This window comes from Hylobates moloch, unplaced genomic scaffold (assembly GCF_009828535.3).
Source record: "Hylobates moloch isolate HMO894 unplaced genomic scaffold, HMol_V3 SCAFFOLD_4, whole genome shotgun sequence".
Taxonomy (NCBI): Eukaryota; Metazoa; Chordata; class Mammalia; order Primates; family Hylobatidae; genus Hylobates; species Hylobates moloch.
The window spans coordinates 111,099,456-111,121,408 of record NW_026652279.1 but is presented as its reverse complement, the minus strand read 5'-3'; the positions used below and the strand labels follow the sequence as shown (position 1 = coordinate 111,121,408).

Genomic DNA, 21,953 nt, shown 5'->3' with positions numbered 1-21,953 from the left:
TAATCCCAGCTACTTGGGAGGCTCAGGCAGGAGAATCGCTTGAAACCGGGAGGCGGGGGTTGCAGTGAGCCAAGATCGCGCCACTGCACTCCTTCCTAGGCGACAGAGCAAGACTCTCTCTCAAAAAAAAGAAAAAAAAAAAAAAAAAAATCATACTGAGTTTGGCCTAAATAAGCTTATCTTAAAAGGACGCAGAATTAACCGATCCTAAATCCAGTTGCCAGTAGCAAGCCTTTATTTAGCACCCATAGGGTACAGAGCACCATACAAGATGAGGTTTTCAGTGAATCTAACATAAATGCATATAATTATAGCTAAAAAATAAGTTGCTCTGGAAAAAAGACATATAATAGTTGGTGGTTTGCTGAGGAATTATTCAAAGGAAAACTGGAGGTCTTCCACTTTCAGCAGGTTGTAAAGAGGAAGACTGCCAACTAGGGATAGCAGAAGAGAGAAACATTAAAAAGGACAATTTGTATAGTTTTGACAACTATGAAGTGAATTGCAGAAGAGTGTGGGGTCTGCAAAACAGGGAAGTGAGCAGACCCTAGCAGCCAATTTTCTTTTTTTTTGCCCTCCATGCAGGAGGATGGAAGAGTATTTCTTGCCAGGCCAAAATGAAAGGCCCTTTATAAAGAGACTGACATTAGGGTGTTCCCCAGCAAAATAGCTCAGGTAGGTCATAGTAAAACAAAGAGCCCTTTACCACACTCTCAGTTTACAGTAAGCTTTTTGGTGTTCCACACTTAAATATGAGTAGACTACCAAGACCATTAACTCTGAGGAAAGCCTATAATGTGAATGACCAAAACAAAACATACAGGGGAAACAAACAAACCCTGGAGGACACAGATTATGCCGAAAGAATACAGAGATGCATGCATGTATGTGTATGTATACGTGTGTGCATATACATACATAAACAAACATCTTCAAAGAGATAAAATACTGCAACCATGAGCCAAAATAGGATGCTATTAAAAAAAAAGAATATTCGGAGAAGGGGAGCTCTTAGAAATTAAAAATATGAGACAATATGAGACTAGAAAAATAAAATGCAACAGATGAACTGGAAGATTAAATTGAGAAATGCTCCTAGGAAAAGGTCCTAGCAAGAAGACAGAGCTGAAAGTTAAGAGAAAAGATAGGAAAATTAGAGATCAAATTCTGGAGGTCTAACATCTGGAAAACAGGAATTCCAGAAAGAGAGAAGAGATGGGAAATCATTAGTTTCAGACCGAATGATCCCACCAGGCACCTAATACAAAGGATGAAAATGGACTCTTAACAGGGACAGAACATTGAGACAAAGATAAACCTATAAGCTTCAAGAGAGATAAAAATGGATTATATATGCAAAAGAGAAGGAACAGAATGGCATTCAATTTCCAGTAGTCACCCTGGAAGCCAGAAGACAGATTTTCAGACTCCACAGCAACAGCACTGAAAGCTAGCAGATGTCTTCAAAACTGGGCATGGAGACCACTAAAGAATTCTATACCTTGCCAACCAAAACAGCAATCAAGTGTAAGGGTAAAATAAAGACATTGTCAAACACACAGAGATTCAAAACATTTACTTTTCATTTTTCCTTTTCAAAAGCTATTGGAAGAGCTTTACCAATATGTGGAAGAGTAAACCAAGGAAAAGGAAAATAATAGGATCTAACTGGAAACAGATCCCACATAAGAGACAAAGTGAATCTCTGGGGTACTGATGGAAGATGACAGCTATGAACCAGTCCAGACTAAAGGAAATCAAGATTTTAGGAGAAATTTCTCCAAGAAGATAAAACTGACAGAATACCTCATATTTCTAAAGGTCAAATGGACTCCACAGGCAGAGCTCAAAGAAATACTGGTTGATCCATAATATTCCCTTTTGCACAAAAATAGTTCCTGTACTGATCAAGTTTTTTTTTTCCCCACTTCATTTTAGTGCATTGCCTGAAATTCCTGCATCTCTATGGTGAATAAATGAATTTCTCAACTTTCTTCATCTGTAGGTTGCTGGGCTATGTTTTGCTCCCTTTCCTAGCTATCTGGTTTCCCAGTCTGCTTGGGCTTCCCAGTCCCCTTTTCCACTAGATAGATGATCAGGGACAAGTAACCTATGGTAAAGTGCTTACTCTTTCCCTTTTTTCTGTAAAAAAAAAAAAAAAAAAAAACAAAAAACGACTTGCAAATCATGCCCAGGAGATACCAAGGGGCTGTTTCAGATTTCACAGTTCAGAATTGTTTTCCTGTGTGTGTGCTGTGTTTTTTTTTTGAGACAGGGTCTTGCTCTATTGCCCAGGCTGTGGCACCACAGAAGTACTGTGGTGAAATCATGTCTCATTGCAGCCTTGACCTTCCGAGCTCAAATGATCCTCCCACCTCACTCCTGAGTAGCTGGGACTACAGGCACATGCCATCATGCCAGGCTAATTTTTGTATTTTTTGTAGAGACAGGGTTTTGCCATGTTGCCCAAGCTGGTCTCGAACCCCTAGGCTCAAGTAATCCGCCTGCCTCGGCCTCTCAAAGTGTTGAGATTACAGGTCTGAGCCACCATACCTGGACTTCTTGTGTTTTTTAAGTGAAATTTTTGCCCAGTACAATTACTTCTGGCCTATAAAAGCCACGTGTGACTACTTTCTAGGTTTCCTTTTCAATAACTGTATCTCTAACTCTATCTAGAACAAAAATACTCAAGTTCCTCTGGGTTTCTATTCCCTCTTCTCCTGTTTGTATTGAAAGAGTAGAGAAAATCTGTGGGAAAGAAGACTCATGTCAAAGAGTTTGCCAGAATCTTACTTACAGAAGAGATTCTCCCTCTCCCCACTCAAATGGTTGATGGGACAGTGTTTTATCGATCCAGATATTGCTTCTCCAACAAGTGTAAAATACTTGGGAGTAATATGCATAAAATTAGTTCCTCAGGCGCTGTTGCCCACCTTGTAGCTCATAATGGTAAATGACTTGCCAGGAATTAAAAATCAATTTTGTAGGTAAAAATGTGAAGTTTAGCTCTTTGGGAGGGCATGAACTAAAAGGTAACAGTCACAAAAGCAATTAGAAACAGCTGAGTTCTGTTATGACATTTGTTTCTCTTAATATATAATTTGTAAATAAATTATAAATTGTACAGTAGTATTTCATATAAAATATACACTTCCATCCTACTTATGTAAAGTAGCACAGCAGTGAACAAGATACCCTATGTGTATGAAAATATCCTAATTGTGTTCCTAGAATTTCTAAGTCACACAAATAAAATCTGAAATAAAACATGAACCCCATGACAAAGGAAAATGGAGGGGAATTACCTTGATGGACCTAGACCTTCTTTTGCATGGCTTTAATTTCAGCCTGATAAGCTAATTTCACAAACAGGCATTAGTTACATATTTATAATATTTTTTTCCTACATTTATTAACCCCACATTGGCAGAAGATTTCCTTCTCAGGCACAGTCCCAGCTTCATAGCCATAATCCCATGTTAGCTCTGTTCTTGCTTTCACATACCTAGAAAGTAGAAATTTGAAAAGAATCATAAAATACCCTAAATAACTACCAATGAAACAAATTACATCAATTTTCATAGTAACATTAACCATCCTCAAAAATATGATCTGTTCTCTCACCCAACATCCACCAATTAGGAATGACCTTTTATTAAGAATAACCATTTGAGTTTTATTTCAAATCTACTAAAATGTTAAGTAAGAAGGAACCTATCAATATGAGGAAGGAAGTGTATTTTGCCAACAGTGGGACCCAGTCATGTGTTGAGGCCTGCAGTGTGGAAGTAGCTGGGGAATAGCTCTGAATTAAAGATTATGTAGCACTCTGCATCATTTATCCCGAGTGGAACTGGGTGATACCTGATATCTTCAGCCCTTTCAGGCATTCATTCTAAATGGGAATAAGAGTTGAAATTTCAGGTGTGCAAAATCTTATTGAATAGGAACAGTTTAGAATAATTGACTATTCTACAGTACCAGATATTTGGGGCTATAGTATATATCTTTTTAAAATATTTTTCTATTGTAATTATCATTTTTTGAGACAGGGTGCAAACTCTACCTCTTGGGCTCAAGTGATCCTCCCACTCCAGCTTCCCGAGTAGCTGGCCACCACACCTGGTGAACTTTTTCTATCTTTTTTAGTAAAGACAGGGTTTCACCATGTGGCCCTGGCGGTCTTAAACTCCTGAGCTCAAGCAATCTCCCCACCGTGGCCTCCCAAAGTGCTGGGATTACAGGTATGAGCCACAGGACTCAGCCCTCTACTGTTATTTTTAAAGTCACAATTTCAGAATTAAGTAAGCAAAATCAATTTCAAACCTGTTGGTGAAGAATGCCACCAATGGAAAATTCCTGTTGTGTGTTTCTACAAAAACATTCTGTACCAAGAGATTTGGGCAACAACTATGCTGTTAAATAAAAATAAACACAAAGGTTAGAAATAGCACAAAGTCTGATGCCTTGTGCTTTTGCATTAGAAAACCATTCTGTTTTTAATATATCACACTGATTTTGTTCTTTTTTGTTAATGTATAAAATATCACAGCTCCTGTTAATAGCAGGAACCCATTCAGAAAAGCCCTGTTCTGACTCTCTTCTATGTTGCTGGCAGAAATGCAAAAATGGGACAAACCCCTATAAAATGTTAATATTTATCATTATTATAAATGCATTTGTCTTTTGATTCTGCAATCTCATATCTAGAATTGTATTCCACAGATTCACCTGCATATGTTTCCATGTGTAATTATTCATTGAGCATTGTTTTTAATGCTAAAGGTTTGGAAATAACCCAAATATTTGCCTAAAGCAGATTGGTTGAATAAACTTTGGTACACAATAGAATTCTATGCAGCTATAAACAAAAGCATACAAATAAAAACAATGAGAAGCTCTGGGTATTAATATGGAAAGATTGCCACAAGGTACTTTTTTTTTTTTTTTTTTGGGACGGAGTCTCACTCTGTCGCCCAGGCTGGAGTGCAGTGGCATGATCCTGGCTCATTGCAAACTCCGCCTCCTGGGGTCAAGTGATTCTCATACCTCAGCCTCCCAAGTAGCTGGGATTATAGGCGTGTGCCACGACACACGGCTAATTTGTTTTGTATTTTTAGTAGTGACGGGGTTTCGCCATGTTGGCTAGGCTGGTCTCGAACTCCTGACCTCAAGTGATCTGCCTGCCTCGGCTTCCCAAAGTGCTGGGATTACAGGCATGAGTCACCACGCCTGGCCCAATATACTGTTAATTTGAAAAACAAAGTATAGAACAGTGAATATAATATGCTATGTTTTATGTGAAAAAAAAAAGGGGGGGGCGGGAGAAAAGGCCAGGTGCGGTGGCTCACACCTGTAATCCCAGCACTTTGGGAGGCCGAGGTGGGCAGATCACTTGAGGTCAGGAGTTCGAGACCAGCCTGACCAACATGGTGAAACTGTGTCTCTACTAAAAATGCAAAAATTAGCCAGGCATGGTGGTGCACACCTGTAATCTCAGCTACTCAGGAGGCTGATGAGGAGAATCACTTGAACCTAGGAGGCGGAGATCGCAGTGGGCCGAGATCACACCACTGCACTCCAGCCTGGTGAAAGAGCAAGACTCGGTCTCAAAAAAGAATAAAAATGATGACCTACAGAGAGAAGGTGGTGGAGTCGGGGCATGGGAACAGGAGCACGGTACTTCTCAAGGTATGGCTTTTTTTTTTTTTAACAAAAAGTTTTCACAAAGTAAGTTTAATATGAAGATGTACAGAACCTAATTTTTACATCACTGTAATAAACAAGCCTGTTGGAGAGGAGATATTGTAAGCAACAAATTTCTTTGCTGAAGATAGCCATTATGTATCGTCGTTCCGAGGCTTCTAAATAGATGATACCATTTCCTCATATTAGCACTATTCCAGTATTGCTCTGTTGCCCACTAGCTGCCATCTCCACACATTCATCACGTGATTCATTAACGCCTGTAATCTCAGCTACTCAGGAGGCCGAGGCATGAGAATTGCTTGAACCCCAGAAGCGGAGGTTGCAGTGAGCCGAGATTGTGCCACTGGTGACAAAGTGAGACTCTGTCTCAAAAAAAAAAAAAACCCAAAACCAAAAAACAAAAAACCAGTATATTGTGGCAATGTTTCCATATTACTACACCATTAAATCCCTGCAGTATTCTTTGGACATATCTGCCACCATTTAATTTCACTGATAACTTCCTAGCCATACATTTTTTTCAACTCAGGTAAGTGAGCTTATTTAAATCTGATATATTTAAATACTTTTCTTATACACCATTTCTTACAGTTTTTTAAAAGCAAATGTTTACTGTGTGCTAGGCACTGTTCTAAGCACTTAATGTTAATTCATTAGATTCTCATAACATCCTGAAACAGTTATCATTTATCCCCATATTACAGAGGTAGAAAATGAGATATCAGAGGTCAAGTAAAACATCCAACCGTATACAAGTGGAGGACTGGAATTCTAACCAGATGGTCTGACTTTAGAGTCTGTTTACCTTATTTTCCTCATAATTTTGTTAAGTGGCATAGAAAAAAACAGTTGTTCAGAAATAGGAATCTCAGCCCTTATACTCACATTAAGGAAGCGGCCAACATTTCCTTCTTTTGTGGCATCCAATAAAAACACATTCCCTTCATTGAACTTTGTTAGAGAATCAGATGAAGTATTCTTGGTTTCACTTAGCAACTCTTCATCACAAAAGACCTGCTGTCTTTGACATGCTGTAGATCGTCCCTCTTGGGGTTTCTGTATTTGAACCTCAATTGCCTTTTTAATATTGTGATTATCCAATGTGGTCGCCTGGTTACATCTGCTCCTTGGTGGAGTTTCTTCTCTATATTTAGTTATATCTATCACATCTGATTCAATCAGCAGATTATCTTCAAACTCATCAACATGGTTTGAACTTGAGTCCTCTAATAGACATTTTGGAAGGAAACATCAGGAAATAAACTTGCTGAGCAATAGTGCTGAAATTAACAACACTAATTAGATGCTAGGTGCTTTAATTATCAATCCTTACAGTGTGTTAGGCAGGTAGTATTATTTTAATTGTATAAAGGAAACTTTGAGTCTCTGAGGGATTAAGGAATTCATCTGACCCACAATAATGAGAACTGGGGTAACAAACCTAGAAATGTTTGAATCCCAAAGTCTGCCTTCTTTCTACTACGTAACAAGACTTTTTATGAATCTACATCTTGCTTCTTCATTATTATATTTAATCTCTACTCTTAATAAACTGACTTTCTTCTCTTTAATTCTGGAATCTGCACTTAAGTATATTCTAAACAAATGTAACAGAGTGGGTGTTTTGGAGGCACTCTAGGCCTTTATGCTGCCAATAAAAGGCCTAACCCTGACGGAGTCACCTTCCACAAGTCCCAGCAGTGATAACTGTATTGACTGTATTACTAGGGGTTTTGCACATATTAGTGTTTGGTGTTTTACTAGATGACCATTCAATAATTACACTTTTGTAAACAATAATCCTTTAAAAGCAGATGCACTGCTTAATCGTTTTTCTTATCCAATAAGGAAAATAATTTTTTGAGAGTATTCAAAAGTATGAATATGGCTGGGCATGGTGGCTCATGCCTGTAATCCCAGCACTTTGGGAGGCCAAGGCAGGAGGATGCTTGAGGCCAGGAATTTTCAAGACCAGCCTGGGCAACAAAGTGAGACCCCATCTCTACAAAAAAATTTAAAAAAAAAGAAATTAGCCAACAAGGGGGTGTGTGCCTGTAGTCCTGTTTGCTCAGGAGACTGAGGTGGGAGGACTGTTTGAGCCCAGGAATTGGAAGGTACAGTGAGCTATGATCCCACCACTGCACTCCAGCTTGGGTGACAGAATGAGTCGCTGTCTCTCTTTAAAAAAAAAAAAAAGATATGAATGCATGTCAGATGGAGTACGTATAAATTACTTATTTTAAAAGAGCCACAAAGCTACTTGGACCACCTAATTCAATGGCGCAAAGAAATTATACTTGTCTAAAATTGAGGCTCTTGATTTAATCATCACTATTGTTGCTGGCTGCTGTTCCTACATGTACTCATATTTTAATCATGGGTTACATGTAAGCCATAATACAACTTTGGATTTTTTTATACAAAAAGTATGTCACTTTTGACTTTTGGAGTACCTGCTATATATACTGTAGCAGTCAATGAAAAGGGCAAAAGAACCAAAAGCAAAGGTATGCACTGTGGCTCACATGCATGATAAAATAAATATAATACACAAAATCCCCTTTCTTGATAGACCTTTTCTATCAAGGAACTGCCATGTCTCCTCCAACCTCCATCCTTTAATATTAGATGAAGAGCTGCGGTTGCAGGGGGGAAGAGACAGCAGTGGCTCACCAATTCTTCACAAATAGATATCTCTCAGCAATGTCTCCTTGTGAAGGACACAGTGAAATGCAAAAGTACCAAAAACAATGTTTGTCCAGCTGTAGTATTAACTATGGCAAGGACTAGTAACTCTGAAACACAAGGACTCAGAGTGGCAATATTTTAGCCTTTTGCCAGAGTCATGCTGAGTATGCTCTGTGGCAGTATTGGCTAGGCAATTGCAGGAGAGTGATGTGTGTTTATTTTTAAAGGCGTCTACAAAGAGTTTGAAAGTGGCTGCTTTGCACAATGGTTCCAAAGCCACGGACAACACCTGTGTACCACACAGACTCAGAGTTTTCCAGCCCACCCCTCTTGCCATGCATCAAGTCACTAATGGCAATTAGACCAGAGGTCAGCAAAGTTCTTCTGTATAAGACAAAATAGCAAATATTTCAGGCTTTGCTGGCCATGTGGTCTCTGTTGTGATTATTCAACTCTTGCTGTAATGTTGAAGCAGACAATATGTAATGTAAATTGGCTGTATTCCAATAAAACTTACATTTTATTATTTTTTTTGAGACAGGGTCTTGTTCTATTGCCCAGGCTGCAGTGCAGTGGCACAATCATAGTTCACTGTAACCTCAAACTCCTGACCTCAACAATCCTCCCACCTCAGCCTCCTGAGTAGCTAAGACCACAGGTGTGCACCACCACACCTGGCTATTTTGTTGTTGTTGAGACAAGATCTTGCTACATTGCCCAGACTCATGGCCTCAAGCAGCCCTCCTGCCTTGGCCTCCCAAAGTGCTAAGATTATGGGCGTGAGCTACTGCACCTGGCCAAAACTTTATTTCTGGACACTAAAATTGTAATTTCATATAATTTTCAAGTGTCAAAATATTATCACCTTCTGATTTTTTTCTACTATTTAAAAACATAAAAATCATTCTTAGCTCACATGCCATACTGAACAGGTAGAGGGCCAAATTTGGCCCACAAACAATAGTTTGCTGATCTCTTATGTAGACAAGTTGTAACCTTTCTGACAAATGCAGCATGTTTATTATGGAATCTAAGAAAATGAGCTACAGGTATTGAGCAAGAGACAGAGAAACAGGCAGAAGAGGTAGGCATTCACAGAAGAAACAAAGCCTACTTTGTGCTCCCTTGGTTTTAGAGTTCAGATGCTCTCGGGGTGGTTTAAATCCATCATTATCTTCTGGAGTGACAGACTCCGAGGAAACAAATTCCTTAAAAAAACAAGGAAGATGTCTTTACTTTCCAGGTCAGGCAAAAGTATTTAGCAGTTAGGCCTCTTTCATCAAGTGTCAATCATCATAGGCTATATGTACTAGATTTGTTTTGAAAAGCCTCAAAGCTGATATCATAAGGAGTCTTTAGACTAATGGAGTCAACATGTGTCATCCCCTTTGACTCTGTTCTACTTCTAGGTGCTTTATTAAGCCACAGCTATAAAGACTGTCAAGAAATTCTTTGGGAATTAAAATCTTAATGCATCCCTGTCTGTATCCCCCAATTCTAATCATCTCAGTACTGAGAAAGTGTTATTACTAGATTATAAATTTGGCTTCAACTGTAAGTTGTGTAAAGATGAAAAACACTCATTGGCTACTTTCTACTTCAAAGAAACGTTAACGAATTTGATAGTGCTTACACATTGTAGATACTGCAGTCACTTTAAGTAGTAATGATAACTTTAAAAGAGGCGTATATACTCAGCACAATGCTTGGCAACCAACTAAGTGTTAAATACACATTGACCATATTATTATTATGAAAGTTTTCAGTATGTGAATGATCAACATGTATTAAGCACTTAGTTGGATGCCAAGCATTATGCTAAGCAAGTTGCTGATGTTTATCTCATTTAATCCTCATAATTCTGAAACATATACTATTACCTTTTTACAGAGAAAAGAAATGTATGTATGTAGATACCACCCAGCTAGCACGCAGCAGAGCTGGAGGTTAAACATGGGTCTGTGTGACACCATGGCCAATCTTTTCATAATTCTTTGACCCTAATGAGGTAGCTACTGTACCATTACCAGGCAGAGCGCAAATATTTGTGTAACACCTAAAGCAGAGTTTTTACTTTTCATCAACAAGCCCTAAAGTAAGCTACCATTATGTCTCTCTGTTCTCTTTTCTCTTTCTCTGCTTCTATGTTTCAGTCTCTGACTAATCTTCTTAGTTCACAATGCAAAGGGTACCCTCAGAGGCTACCACATAAAATACTGTTTTCCAGATGATTCTTTCTTAAAATTGCACCTCTTCTTTCTCATACATCTTAAAACCTTCGGCCGGGAGGCTCACACCTCTAATCCCAGCACTTTGGGAGGCCAAAGTGGGTGGATGACCTGAGGTCAGGAGTTTGAGACCAGCTGGCCAACATGATGAAACCCCGTCTCTACTAAAAATACAAAAAAGTAGCTGGGCATGGTGGCAGGCACCTGTAATCCCAGCTACCCGTGAGACTGAAGCAGGGGAATCGCTTGAACCCAGGAGGCAGTGGTTGCAATAGGCTGAGATCGTGCCATTGCACTCCAGCCCGGGCAACAGGAGTGAAACTCCATCTCAAAACAAAACAAAAACAAAACAAAAACCTTGTTCTCCTTCACCTAAATTACTTTGTCCCTTTTCTTATATATCACTATTAACTCCTGAAGACTTTAGCTTCTCCCACAAACTCTCAGAATGGGATACCTCTTGGTCTCAGTGGAGCACACTGTCAGATCATGACCAGCATTCTCCTCATACAGCCAAGCTGGAAACACACCAACTGCCGTGGATGATACTAAGTAAACAGAACATGGTCCTAGCATTTCCACAGTCCACCATTCCAAAACGATAAAAGAAATTCTACACACTATAAAGTAACACAAACAAGTTGAGCTAAGTAAAGGATAGAAAGGCAATAGTTTATATCTCAGAAGGGCCCCAGCAGCTGGGCACGGTGGCTCACGCCTATAATCCCAGAACTTTGGGAGGCTGAGGCACGACAACTGCTAGAGCTCAGGAGTTGGAGACCAGCCTGGGCAATATAGTGAGACCCCATCTCTGCTAAATAAGAGCCAGGCATGGTGGTGTGCACCTGTAGTCCCAGCCATTCGGGAGGCTGAGGGGGGAGGATTACTCGAGCCCAGGAGATTGAGGCTGCAGTGAGCTGTGACTGTGCCACTACACTCCAGCCTGGGTGACAGAGTGAGACTCTGTGTCAAACAAATAAAAAATTTAAAAAAGAAAAGAAGGGTCCCATCTACATTTTGCATTTTTTACCATTTTTTTCCCATTGTGTTGAAAAATGGCTGTCTTGGATTCAGGATCTCTAATAACTGAATGATATCGAATTCCTGAAATATTATCATATTTCGTTTCCCTAAAAAGGAAAAAAAAGTTATTCTGTATCATTAAAAATTCTCTTCATTCTCTTTATTGAAGTATAGATAATACCCATTATTACATAAATATCCTTATTATAAATTAACCTAAGTAAGAACATCTATGTTTATTCCTTTCCCTAAAGGAAATATAATCATAAATAATTTTTGAAGTATGTTTAAAAAAGGAAGAGAACCTATGAAAACTTTGCACATAAAATGACAGAAAATTTTAAAAAACAGCAAAACTTATGACATCCATAAAAAACCTGACTAAAGTCACATAAGGTAAAATTCCAGAACGGAACACTGAGGATAGTACATTGGCTAGATTTTTAAATGTCCTGGATTTCTCAGTGTTAGACTTAACAACTTTGAAGCAAAATGATAAATACAAATGAGGAGAAAAGAAAGAAAGAGGGGAAGGAAGGAAAAAGAACCAACTGATCGATAATAATTTAGATTTACTCTGGGTTCCTCAAGCTGTTACTTACATAGTAAGCTCCTTGGGATTATTACTGAACTTTGGTGGACATTTCTCAGTTTTAGCAGTTCTAGGATGTGTTTCCAATCCTAATGGGAGAACTTCAACTTCACAATCTGAACATGCAACTTCTAATTTCCTCTTTTTTGAAAATATATTTTTCATAGTATTCTCATCTCTTCCGTTTTCATCAATACCATTAGATTTTTCAGTGTTAGCTCTGCTTAGTAATCTTCCTAAAAGGAAAATGTTAAAGAGTTTGAACAACACAGAAGATAATTGCTAACAATAAATAGACATCTCTATTTCTACTCCATGACTAAAGAACCCACACATTCTACAATGAAGATAAACACATTAACTCATCCTACAAAACTGTTGCAAGACAAAGACCAATGTGATATTTCTCATCTTCCAGTATATGAAAAAACAGGGTATCTAAAAAAAACCATCTGTCTGTTTTGGTATAATATAAAAGAGAAGAGATTTAGCTAGAATGATACAAAACAAAGATATGGATGAGAAAGTACTCTAGAAAATCAGAGATGACTCTAGTCATAAAATTGTAGCTTTTATGTCTAGTTAAAAAGGCTTTATCATCGGAAACTTAAAATTTTTAACAAAAGTACCTATTTAAATATGTGGTGATATGTTCTTAGGTTGTCATATTAAGTTCTGCATAACACTAAAATCTTAGTCTAAAGTTCATGCATTTTCTTTCAAGGGATTCAATATTATAGTTGCCAAGTCCAAATTAATAGCAGGATATTCTTACCCATCATTAGATCGGAGACATATCTTAGTTACATTTTCTAGCAACAACGATAAAACCAATGATACTTCCTGGACACCACCTGGCATTTTACAGGTAGCTTTCATCCAAGAGTTATTTTGAGAAGTATGAGAGATGAACATCTAGGCAGGCTGTGTAGAATGTGGATCTGTAAACGGGGAGTGGCAGGGATCCATACATGTGACTACTCTGAATTCAGATAACTCTGCAAGCTTCTTCTTGCCCTCCCTGATGTGAACCTGACATTTCTTTTCTTTTTTAAGCACGTGGTCATGTAAACAGATAAACCCGATTTTTCAGATGAGTAATTTTCAGAACCTGGTTGTTCTGTTCCCTGATGCCTAACTGCTAAAACTAAGTCAAGGACAATTCCTTTAGACTGGCTCTAAAGCCGTGTTTCCCAAACTTTCTCACAGAAGGATGTGCACAGAAAATAAGGGATTTTGCCTGACATGCTGGAGGTAAATGTGTAAGACTACTGAAGACTGATGTGTTTGGCCCTGGGGGCTGTGGCCCTAAAGAATCAGTAATTGCATGACTGTAACACACTGCTTGGGAAGTTTTGCTCTGCAGCATGGACAACTCTCTGCAGTCCCCAAAATAGGGAGAGTTGCCTAAAGTCACTGACTGAATTATAACATGCAGATATTACATAATTATCTTGTTAAATTCTAGTAATAGCTCAAAACATTGAATAAGAAAGTTTTTGACTGGTCATCTTTACCTTGGCAAGCCAGTCATTTAGTATTTTTTACTTTTAAAAAGTTTTCTTCCCTTACTCCAAAGTACCTGTAGCCATGCAGACAAAACAAATGTGCCTTGTACGTAACAGGCCCTCACACAAAAACCCAAGTGTTATCTCTGAACCTTTCTTTTCTTGAAGAAAGTACCTCCTAAGCATCTCATCTCTTTAGTGCTCAAGTTCCCAGTTTACCTGCCTTTCTCTGATGTTCCTCTTAGATACTGTTACTCTTTACCTTGCTGTAAGCTCTCAACGGCCCTGGCTAGGAAAATGGATATTCAGAAAAGTGGATTCTACTCTAGAATAGTTTGAAAATAAACCTTTGCTTTACCTGAATAAATGCAAACAAATGTCCCTCTGTCAATGTCATCTAGGCAGCGTACACCCCATCCCTTCTGCTCAGTTTTAAACACCTGTAACCTCACTTGAGGACCATGTTGGACAACTCGGTTTTGACACAATTGTCGATTACATTTGCACAAAAGGCTGCATTCATAAATGCTGTCAACAAAATATGCAAAAGAGAAAATCAGACACCTCAAAAAGCAAAAAGCAGTTTATTGCCACTTCACTGGCACTGATAACTACTGAGGGAAGCAGGCTAAATGTGAAAGCTCTTAGAGGTAGAGTGCCTGGGTTCCCATCACAGCTTCCACATTTACTAGCTGTATTATCTTGGATGAGTTATTTAACTTCTCTGTGCTTTATCTTTACATTTTTAAAATGGGGATTATATGACAGTACCTCCCTCATAGGGCTGCTTTGTGAGGATTAAGTGAGTCAGTACCTTTAAAGGTTGAAAATTTCCAATTCTCAAATGATTTCTAGACAGCGTATTTTTAAACAGAGAAATAGCTGCCCAAAGTAGGCTGATCCTAGAGGGGTAAGAGCCAGACTCAAAGCAGATGAGTGTTCGAGTACACTCTGCATGATGTATGTGTGGTCTCTGACTACCATTTCCACAAACAATATACAGGATTTTTATTCCTTAATAATTTAGATTTTTGGTATTAGAACCAAATTAAGCCAGATTTAACATCTATAAGATTTTGGACCACAATAAAAAGTACCTACTTTCAAAGATATACACACCCTGCAACAAATCCTCAAGGTACCTTACCCAGTAGGAATCTGTCTCTGTAGTCTTTTATATTTATATCCAGTGGTTATTTTGTCACTTGACAAGGGGGAAGTTTTGGCATTCCTTGCTGTCAGTTGAAGACATGCACATTTTGTTCTAAAAGGAAGGCAATGGATGGAGAAAGCATGAAAAAGCACCAAGTTAAGTCAAGAGACTGTCTTGATAAAAGTGTAAATGATGTAATAAAAGATGTAATAGCATTTAGAATAGCTTGGCTCATGAACACTATGAGCTTTTTCCCTAAATAGATCTCTCTGAAAGACAATACCTCCAAAAAGTTTATAAATAATTATAAACTGCACTGCAACTCTATTTGCTCATGAAATACTTAACTATATGAGTTGAGCTTTTCAAAATCAATTCCTTTAATTTCCCTGTTCAGCACAGAAGCTTGTTTGTGAGAATTCTGTTAGTTCTGCTCTTTTACAATGGATAAACTTAAATATGTCAAATTTGTAAGGACGTAGTTTTGCAGATGTCTTAAGTTCTCTCTCACTCCAGTGACAGAAACAGACTGGGGAGATTGATGCCAGGTATCTGGCTACTATTATTAAATCCTTTTTTCATACTGTTGCAAGGCAGGAAGCTTGCAACCATAAAACTTCATGTACTTTCCCCTCTATTCAGATGATTAACTAACTTGATAGGGAACCATAATTTGATACAAAGTAAGGAACTTGGGGACTCTAGCTGTGTAACTAGGTAAATGACTGCTGGTGAGCTGGTTAAAATCTCTGGATCTCAGTCTCCTTTGCTGAACAAGTGACTTTAAGGTCTTTTCCTCTACGATTCTCTTCTGTATTTTCTGTATTAATTAATACACATCAGAATGGTGGCTGCTGTTTGCAAGAGAAAAGAACAACAACAATGACAACAATCAACAAATTCATTAATTTGGATTCTGTTTACAGATATGAAAATCTAATTGTCTTTTCCCATGTGATTTTGTGTGCAAAGTTAAAAAAGTACAGAAAAATACAGATAATAATAAACACCCATATTTCCACCATCCAGAATCAGTTGTCAGCATTTTGTCTAGTTCTTTTCCCTGCATATATAATTTAAAATATACACACCACATATACACCACATATACATGGTCCTTTTTAAAAAAGTTAAAAAGTAAAACATTACAGATATAACTAAACTCTCAAGAGATTTAGTGTGGCATCCTTTATGCTTTTATATACACATGTATCTACAACAATATATTGTGTATTTTTCATTATAAAAAAATTTACTATAGGTATTATTCTATAACTTGCTTTTTTTGTTGTTCAATATAATGTTTTTGAGACCCATCCATGCTATACACAAATCTAGTTAATTCCTTTTAACTTTTCTACTGGATTAGGTATTGCTCAATTCATATACAATTAAGTTAATAGTTTTTCTTTTCTTTTTGGAGAAGGGGTCTCACTCTGTTGCCCAGACTGGAGTGCAGTAGCGCAATCTCGGCTACTGCAGCCTGGACCTCCCTGGAGTCAGGTGATCCTCCCACCTCAGACTCCCGACTAGCTGGGACTACAAGTGCGTCCCACCATGCCACGCTAACTTTTGTATTTTTGTAGAGATGGGGTATCGCTAGGTTGCTCAGGCTGGTCTCGAATTCCTGGGCTCAAATGATGTTCCTACCTCAGCTTCCCAAAGTGCTAGGATTACAGGTATGAGCCACTGTGCCCAGCCTCTTGGGACAGTTTAATTATACCTGTTTTAAAATCCCTTTCAATTAGATTCAACATTTATCTCTGATTCCTCAGGTGTTAATTCTCTCTACTTGTCGGGACTCATGTTGCCTTCATGGTCCTAAACATCTTTGTGTGCTGTAAATGTTTGTTTGAAATCATACCTTCTGTGGGGTTTAGTCCTGTGTGCTGCTCTACGTTGGGTGCTTTCTCCAATGCTTTGGCTCTGACCCTATTGGTTTTACAGCTGTTAACAATGTTTTCATTAATACAATTCCAGGCCCTGTGAGATACTGGCCTAGTTCCTAGTCTTGTGCAGGTACCTGTTTCTATTCCTTTGGAGAGCAAAGTCCCCAGATGAGGTAGTTGGGTTACATTTAGAGGTAATCTTTACAAAATAAAATACATATTTTTAAACAGAATAAAACAGCACAGTGAGAGGTTTCCTCTATGAGAGGCCTTAAGGAACTGAGCCAAACTGAGGTAACGGTAGATATAGCTCTCATTTTATACTCCAATTAACTTAGAGGATGGTGAAAACTATTATTATACTATTTAAATTATTTATCATTCTCTTATTCTTTTTTTGCCAAGTATGGGTAGCTAAATTTGCATTAAATTAAATGTACATCTAATGCAACACCACTCTCATCTGTATACCTACAAATGTATGTGTACTATACACCCTTAAAATGTTTTTCAAAGTCTTAATATATTAGAACATGTTTTCATTTTTTCATGGGATGTTAATACTATACTATGATAAAGAAAATACTAGTTATAAGCATCACATTAGCCAGCAAATGATTTTTAAAAGTAAAATGCAACATATAACCCAATGGTTAAGAACATGGGTTCAAATCTTGTCTCTACAATTTGTTCTATGACCTCTCCAAATTGACTTCTCTGAGGCTCAACTTCCTCATGTGTAACACTGAGATATTACCTACCTCATGGGTTTTTGTGAAGATTAAGAGAATGAATGTAAGGTACTTGTCACAGTGTCTGGCACTGTTAAATATCATTTGTTGTAATGCTATTGATTATCTTTTAACGTATTAGTACTAGATTAAAGGAAATATGCATCCTTGGAAGAAATATGTTTCAAATTACCATATTTGGCAAACAATTAGAGGTTTTTTTTCCTACTGCTAGTGACAGAGTTCATTTTCCCATTGTAGACTCTTTTATTTTTATTTTTATTTTTTGGAGACAGGGTCTTGCTTTGTTGTCCAGGCCTCTGGTACACTGTGTGATCACAGCTCACTGCATCCTTGACCTCCTGGGCTCAAGCAGATCTCCCACCCCAGCCTCCAGAGTAGCTGGGACTATAGGTGCACACCACCATACCCAGCTAATTTTTAAATTTTTTGTTAAGATGGGGTTTTGCCAGGTTGCCCAGGCTGGTCTCAAACTCCTTTGCTCAAGCTGGCCTCCCACCTCGGTCTCCCAAAGTGCTGGGATTAAATACGTGGGCCACCATGCCCGGTCTTACTGTAACTCTTGAAAAGGTTTTAGATAGACAAATTAATACATAGCAAGACTTCTTAACAAGTGTCCTTACATTCAGAAGATTTTTTGAAATGCCATGTTTTTCTACTCACATGTCTATGCAGCCCTCAGAGCAGTCACAGGAATCAGTAAACATGCTGGAAAAGTTGGTTAGATAATATGCTCGAGGCCACACAGTCTTTCTGTACTTAAACTGTGGGAGCTTTCTACTGTCAATTTCATTACAGAAAGAAATGGGCACTGATTCCACTCCATTGCTAATATCCACATCAGAAACAACTTCTTTTTGCTTTGGGTAATTCCGAACCAACTGAACATAGGTATTGAAAGAAAAGTTATCTGTAAATAAAAAGTTACACTCTGTCTCAAGCAGGTAACGAAAAACTTCCTCCACGTTTCGTAGACTCCTTCCACAAGGGGTTTTATAACTCACATGGAGTGCTGAAGAATGAGAGTTTGTCTTTGCATGTCGTCTTTGGAAGTGACATTTGATTGGCAGCTGCAGAGGGTTTTCTCCCTTCAAGTTCAGTGGCATTTTCATCAGACAAGCACCAGAGCAGTCATGACTTTGGTAAGATAAATTCCAAGATGAGTCTTTTTCTCTAAAGTCTACAACTTTATCTTCAAGAGAGACAATTTCCTTATTTTCTGTTGTTCTGTTAAAATAAATTATTCATTAGTATCTCAAATTTATCGTTCAATTCCTCATTTTAAAAAAACTGTAAGTGGAGCCAAGATGGCCGAATAGGAACAGCTCTGGTCTACAGCTCCCAGCCTGAGCGACACAGAAGACGGGCGATTTCTGCATTTCTGTTTGAGGTACCGGTTTCATCTCACTAGGGAGTGCCTAACAGTGGGTGCGGGACAGTCGGTGAAGCGCACTGTGCGCGAGCCGAAGCAGGGCAAGGTGTTGCCTCACTCGGGAAGCGCAAGGGGCCAGGGAGTTCCCTTTCCTAGTCAAAGAAAGGGGTAACAGACAGCACCTGGAATATCGGCTCAGTCCCACCCTAATACTGCGCTTTTCCAACGGGCCTGGAAAACGGCACACTAGGAGATTGTGTCCCGCACCTGGCTCGGAGGGTCCTATGCCCACGGAGTCTCGCTGATTGCTAGCACAGCAGTCTGAGATCAAGCTGCAAGGCGGCAGCAAGGCTGGGGGAGGGGCGCCCGCCATTGCCCAGGCTTGCTTAGGTAAACAAAGCAGCCAGGAAGCTCGAACTGGGTGGAGCCCACCACAGCTCAAGGAGGCCTGCCTGCCTCTGTAGGCTCCACCTCTGGGAGCAGGGCACAGACAAACAAAAAGGCAGCAGGAACCTCCGCAGACTTAAATGTCCCTGTCTGACTGACAGCTTTGAAGAGAGTAGTGGTTCTCCCAGCATGCAGCTGGAGATCTGAGAACGGACAGACTGCCTCCTAAAGTGGGTCCCTCACCCCTGAGCAGCCTAACTGGGAGGCACCCCCCCAGTAGGGACAGACTGACACCTCACTCGGCCCGGTACTCCTCTGAGACAAAACTTCCAGAGGAACTATCAGACAGCTGAATTGGTGGTCTCACAAAAATCCGCTGTTCTGCAGCCACCGCTGCTGACACCCAGCCAAACAGGGTCTGGAGTGGACCTCTAGTAAACTCCAACAGACCTGCAGCTGAGGGTCCTGTCTGGTAGAAGGAAAACTAACAAACAGAAAGGACATCCACACCAAAAACCCATCTGTACATCACCATCATCAAAGACCAAAAGTAGATAAAACCACAAAGATGGGGAAAAAACAGAGCAGAAAAACTGGAAACTCTAAAAAGCAGAGCACCTCTCCTCCTCCAAAGGAACGCAGCTCCTCACCAGCAATGGAACAAAGCTGGATGGAGGATGACTTTGACGAGCTGAGAGAAGAAGGCTTCAGACGATCAAACTACGGGAAGAAATTCAAAACAATAGCAAAGAAGTTAAAAACTTTGAAAAAAAATTAGAAGAATGGATAACTAGAATAACCAATGGAGAGAAGGGCTTAAAGGAGCTGATGGAGCTGAAAGCCAAGTTTCGAGAACTACACGAAGATTGCAGAAGCCTCGGTAGCAGATGCGATCAACTGGAAGAAAGGGTATCAGCGATGGAAGATGAAATGAATGAAATGAAGCGAGAAGGGAAGTTTAGAGAAAAAAGAATAAAAAGAAATGAACAAAGCCTCCAAGAAATTTGGGACTATGTGAAAAGACCAAACCTACGTCTGATTGGTGTACCTGAAAATGATGGGGAGAATGGAACCAAGTTGGAAAACACTCTGCAAGATATTATCTAGGAGAACTTCCCCAATCTAGCAAGGCAGGCCAACATTCAGATTCAGGAAATACAGAGAACGCCACAAAGATACTCCTCGAGAAGGGCAACTCCAAGACACATAATTGTCAGATTCACCAAAGTTGAAATGAAGGAAAAAATGTTAAGCGCAGCCAGAGAGAAAGGTCAGGTTACTCACAAAGGGAAGCCCATCAGACTAACAGCTGATCTCTCAGCAGAAACTCTACAAGCCAGAAGAGAGTGGGGGCCGATATTCAACATTCTTAAAGAAAAGAATTTTCAACCCAGAATTTCATATCCAGACAAACTAAGCTTCATAAGTGAAGGAGAAATAAAATACTTTACAGACAAGCAAACGCTGAGTGATTTTGTCACCACCAGGCCTGCCCTAAAAGAGCTCCTGAAGGAAGCACTAAACATGGAAAGGAACAACCGGTACCAGCCACTGCAAAAACATGCCAAATTGTAAAGACCATCGAGGCTAGGAAGAAACTGCATCAACTAACAAGCAAAATAACCAACTAACATCATAATGACAGGATCAGATTCACACATAACAATATTAACTTTAAATGTAAATGGGCTAAATGCTCCAATTAAAAGACACAGACTGGCAAACTGGATAAGGAGTCAGGACCCATCAGTGTGCTGTATTCAGGAAACTCATCTCATGTGCAGGGACACACATAGACTCAAAATAAAAGGATGGAGGAAGATCTGTCAAGCAAATGGAAAACAAAAAAAGGCAGGGGTTGCAATCCTAGTCTCTGATAAAATAGACTTTAAACCAACAAAGATCAAAAGAGACAAAGAAGGCCATTACATAATGGTAAAGGGATCAATTCAACAAGAAGTGCTAACTATCCTAAATATATATGCACCTAACACAGGAGCACCCAGATTCATAAAGCAAGTCCTGAGTAACCTACAAAGGGACTTAAACTCCCACACAATAATAATGGGAGATTTTAACACCCCACTGTCAACATTAGACAGATCAACGAGACAGAAAGTCAACAAGGATATCCAGGAATTGAACTCAGCTCTGCACAAAGTGGACCTAATAAACATCTACAGAACTCTCCACCCCAGATCAACAGAATATACATTTTTTTCAGCACCACACCACACCTATTCCAAAATTGACCACATAGTTGGAAGTAAAGCTCTCCTCAGCAAATGTAAAACAACAGAAATTATAACAAACTGTCTCTCAGACCACAGTGCAATCAAACTAGAACTCAGGATTAAGAAACTCACTCAAAACCGCTCAACTACATGGAAACTGAACAACCTGCTTCTGAATGACTATTGGGTACATAATCAAATGAAGGCAGAAATAAAGATGTTCTTTGAAACCAACGAGAACAAAGACACAACATACCAGAATCTCTGGGACATGTTCAAAGCAGTGTGTAGAGGGAAATTTATAGCACTAAATGCCCACAAGAGAAAGCAGGAAAGATCCAAAATTGACACCCTAACATCACAATTAAAAGAACTAGAAAAGCAAGAGCAAACACATTCAAAAGCTAGCAGAAGGCAA

At 39.2% G+C, this 21,953-nt stretch overlaps 1 protein-coding gene across 7 annotated transcripts in view; it reads right to left on the bottom strand.

Annotated features, from left to right (window-relative positions):
- SETDB2 (SET domain bifurcated histone lysine methyltransferase 2) overlaps nucleotides 1-21,953 on the bottom strand; it is an 87,696-nt gene that overhangs the window by 30,037 nt on the left and 35,706 nt on the right. For 5 of the 7 annotated variants that reach the window (XR_009213263.1, XR_009213262.1, XR_009213261.1 and 2 more), the window contains 8 exons: nucleotides 18,206-18,769; nucleotides 14,896-15,012; nucleotides 14,107-14,276; nucleotides 12,251-12,476; nucleotides 11,656-11,755; nucleotides 9,512-9,605; nucleotides 6,595-6,935; nucleotides 4,327-4,415 (listed from right to left, as the gene is read on the bottom strand). Coding sequence is in view for 4 of the 7 variants with exons in the window: in XM_058437896.1 (XP_058293879.1) it covers nucleotides 4,327-4,415; nucleotides 6,595-6,935; nucleotides 9,512-9,605; nucleotides 11,656-11,755; nucleotides 12,251-12,476; nucleotides 14,107-14,276; nucleotides 14,896-15,012; nucleotides 18,206-18,769 (1,701 nt within the window). In the remaining 3 variants the exon portion in view is untranslated. Of the gene's footprint in view, nucleotides 1-212; nucleotides 3,506-4,326; nucleotides 4,416-6,594; nucleotides 6,936-9,511; nucleotides 9,606-11,655; nucleotides 11,756-12,250; nucleotides 12,477-14,106; nucleotides 14,277-14,895; nucleotides 15,013-18,205; nucleotides 18,770-21,953 lie in introns of those variants that run through there. The other 2 variants (XM_032150897.2, XM_032150898.2) reach the window with 1 other exon arrangement.